The sequence below is a fragment of the Augochlora pura genome, chromosome 7 (assembly GCF_028453695.1).
Source record: "Augochlora pura isolate Apur16 chromosome 7, APUR_v2.2.1, whole genome shotgun sequence".
Lineage (NCBI taxonomy): Eukaryota > Metazoa > Arthropoda > Insecta > Hymenoptera > Halictidae > Augochlora > Augochlora pura.
Genome location: NC_135778.1, coordinates 25090936 through 25094213, shown reverse-complemented (window position 1 = coordinate 25094213; position 3278 = coordinate 25090936). Strand labels below are relative to the sequence as shown.

General features: G+C 47.8%; 1 protein-coding gene across 1 annotated transcript in view; it reads left to right on the top strand.

Moving 5' to 3' along the window:
• The window catches only part of LOC144472551 (uncharacterized), a 26598-nt gene extending 25675 nt beyond the window's left edge, over positions 1-923 (top strand). The window contains exon 3 of the mRNA XM_078185749.1: positions 528-923. Coding sequence (XP_078041875.1) covers positions 528-923 — 396 coding nt within the window. The remainder of the gene's footprint in view (positions 1-527) is intronic.
• Positions 924-3278: the final 2355 nt, after the last annotated feature.

Here is a 3278-nt window from a genome sequence, read left to right as displayed (position 1 = left end):
TTGTGTTACATATATTTAAAGTTTGGAAAAGGTTGAATAAATTTTCGCTACCTAATCTTGCATATTATGTATTACTGTTCGTGCAAATAATATTAATTTCGATCAGCATGACACCTGCGTGTAAACTTAATATGACCGTAAGGGTTACAATTCTATGAATGTTTTTGAACGTTGTTCTTTATAGATTCACTCGAACAAATACTATTGTACAACCATCAGCTGTAACAAAATATTTACTCGAATACGGCTGTTCGAATTAAGAACATATCTGATCACATACTGTTCTATCTATGTAGTGCACATCAATTTGTTCATTTTCCTGATTTACGAAACTGTTGGTAGCTATTTTATTTATTCGGGTATCTAATACTGAAAAAATTATATGATAATATTGAAGCTTACAGTATTACAATCTAACACTTTTATCTTACAGTGGACAACAAATTATTGATTGCAATAACAACCGATTTAATGCGGGTCTCTGTAGCCAGCAAAATAAGCTAACACAACGTATTCTCTTGTTGCAGGTGTGGTTCCAGAACCGGCGCGCCAAGTTCCGAAAGCAGGAGAGGCTAGCGCAGCAGAAGTCGTCGTCGCAGAGCGGAATGGGTGTAGACAGCGGCGCATCAAGCCCGGTCGCCAGTAACGTGAAGGCGGAGGGTCGTTCACCGAGAAGTCCGGCGACGCCTCCAGGTGGATCGAACAGCGTCCTGTCGTCGAACGAGGTGAAACCGATCACGAACCCGAACCTGGTGAGCGTGAAGCACACGACGGACGTGTCGGGGGATGGCAGCTCGCCTAACACTCGGGGAAGCGGCAGTGGGGGTGGCGCTTGGGGCTCCTGTAGCCCCAGGCCCTTCTCCGCGGCGCTACCACCATACCTGTTGGACCCGCTGCCCCTGAAGACCGCGAATCTATACTAATCGTCCCAAAGGAACTACTCCATCCCGACGAGTCGTGTAAATATAGAGAGTACTGCGCACTTCGAACCGGAGACGGCGGGCTGTTCAGAGGACTATTGTTGTTAGCTCCCCGCGAGGTCGTTTCTCTACGTTCCCGCGGATCGTGGCCGTACTTTCGGAAACGTTTGCGTCTCGATTTTCGCGAAATTTTACGACTAGACACGCGCGGAACAATGTTTGCAAGAAAACAACTTTCGTGGTTCGAAGGTTATATTTATCTCTACGTTACCGACAGTGTTTACACGAAGTTCTCATTTGTAATAGTACTCGATACCTTAATCGTTTCATCAATTCGGAATTACACGCGCGAGAACGTTTCTTTTTAAGATAATCTTTATATGTATAATTTCGTTGTACGCTCTATCGGTAAGGCAGAATATTTTCGGAGTGCCGGAAGTTCTTCTCGGAATCATCGTTTTCGCCGTTGGAACGGGCCCATTCTCGAAATTCTGGACCAAGACGTCGCATAAATTTTCGTCGAAACTGCGGCTCACGATTCGGAAACGATCTCGGCGCGATAGTAGCGCCGTTTTCCGCAAGGGAAGAGCTGCTGTTACTCACGTACCGTCCTACATTCCCCATCGATCATTGCCAGAAGAATCTAGCTGATAAGCCCGCGTGGACCGAGTCGAAGGGTTCGAACGGATCCTGTATCCGTCTCGCGAAGGGACGAGCAACGCGTATTCGATGTAAAGTAGCGTTAACACTGCACCAACGAAATAGAGATGTATAATATTCGGTGTTCGAAGCTCGAAGACGTCCCTCGATCGACGACATTCTCCGTTGTCGGCGACGGCCGGACACGAGGCCCCTTGGGTTCACGGGGCTCTGAACAGCCCCGTTTCCGCCGCCATTTTTCGTTTAGGTTGGGGAACCCGCGCGATTATGTCGATCGGTGTGGCACGCGATCGGCGCTTGTACAGTTGTTGCTATAAATATAGGTGATTAGTGTTTTACACCGTAACACGTAACCAGTATCGAACGAGGGTTCGGAGATCGCGGAAACCAGACTGTAGCTCCGTCTGTATCATTGGCGTTTCTATATATAGTGTGTGGAACAAATGTGAGAACTTTGCCGTGAGAGAGACATTACCGAACAATTCCGAGAATTTGACGAGCAACCAAGAAGAGGAATCAGTGAGAAACAGCGACGCCACCCGGACGATCTCCTGGCTCGGTCGGCAAATCGACGATGCTTTAGCGGAAAGTCTGGCACCGCGCAGAGGAATGCGCCTGCTAGACTATGCCAATGGATTCGGCTGCCTCGAAGCGACACGGTAACTTCTTCTTTGTACACGCGAATGCCAGAGACCTCGGATTCACATGGTAGAACTATATAATAACTGTTTTTCGATTGTGGAAGACTGGCGGTGATTCGCAAGGTTGTAACTAGGAGTTCGGTGCCCCTGTGTCATTTGTTCCATCAAGTATACATTCGCAGATCTATGCGTTTAGCGTGTAAGGTTTACTAAGGTCCATTCGTAAGTAGAGTATGTTAGTCCGTGTCCTGTGGTGGAGGACTAGCGATGGGTGTTCGATCACGTGATGGGTCAGCTCTGCTTCGGTTCCAGCAGACGCAAACCACTTTCAAACACGTTCAAACCCCTGTAATTTTATCCGAACGTTTTAATATGTTTGAGACAGTAAAAACCGGTTGCCTCATGTTCATCAGAGTTTGGAGGTGATCGGTGAGCCGGTTTGCCGACGTTTGGACAGGTTGCGTCTCCAAACTGGTTGAACTAAATCGCGTCTGTCGAGTATCTCGTCCATCGGCAGGGGTTCTAACGCGTCCAAATACTAATAGGCAACTGAATACACCCGAGTCGGCCGATGTTTGTTAAAGTTTGAAGACCCATCGTTAGCGTTGATGCGTGATAGACGGCGGTACCGGACGTGGGGTGTAACGGCGAGAAATGACTGGCGGCGAGTGTCGAAGGAAAACTGATCGGTGATACGCGAATCCTTTAGCCGGTGGTTGGTTAAATCTTTAAGTAATCGCGCGTGTCGAATCGGGGGTCGAATCAACAGCCTGTTCGGGTCTTAGAAATTGAAATATTTATTTTACAGAACAGATCGTCTATGATTAATCGCTGTCTCGTTGTGCGTTCAATGTCATGGCGGCTACTTAAAGATTAACGGGATCGAACATCGCACCATTCCAGACGCTGCGACTCCGCGCAGTTCGACCATCCGCTTCCGGTTCAAGGGTTCTTCGGGTGTCGAACGAATTGAACTCTGTCGTCGTCTCCTATCACCATCTTTCTCTCTCTCTCTCTCTCTCTCTCTCTCTCTCTCTGTCTCACTCATTCTCTTTCT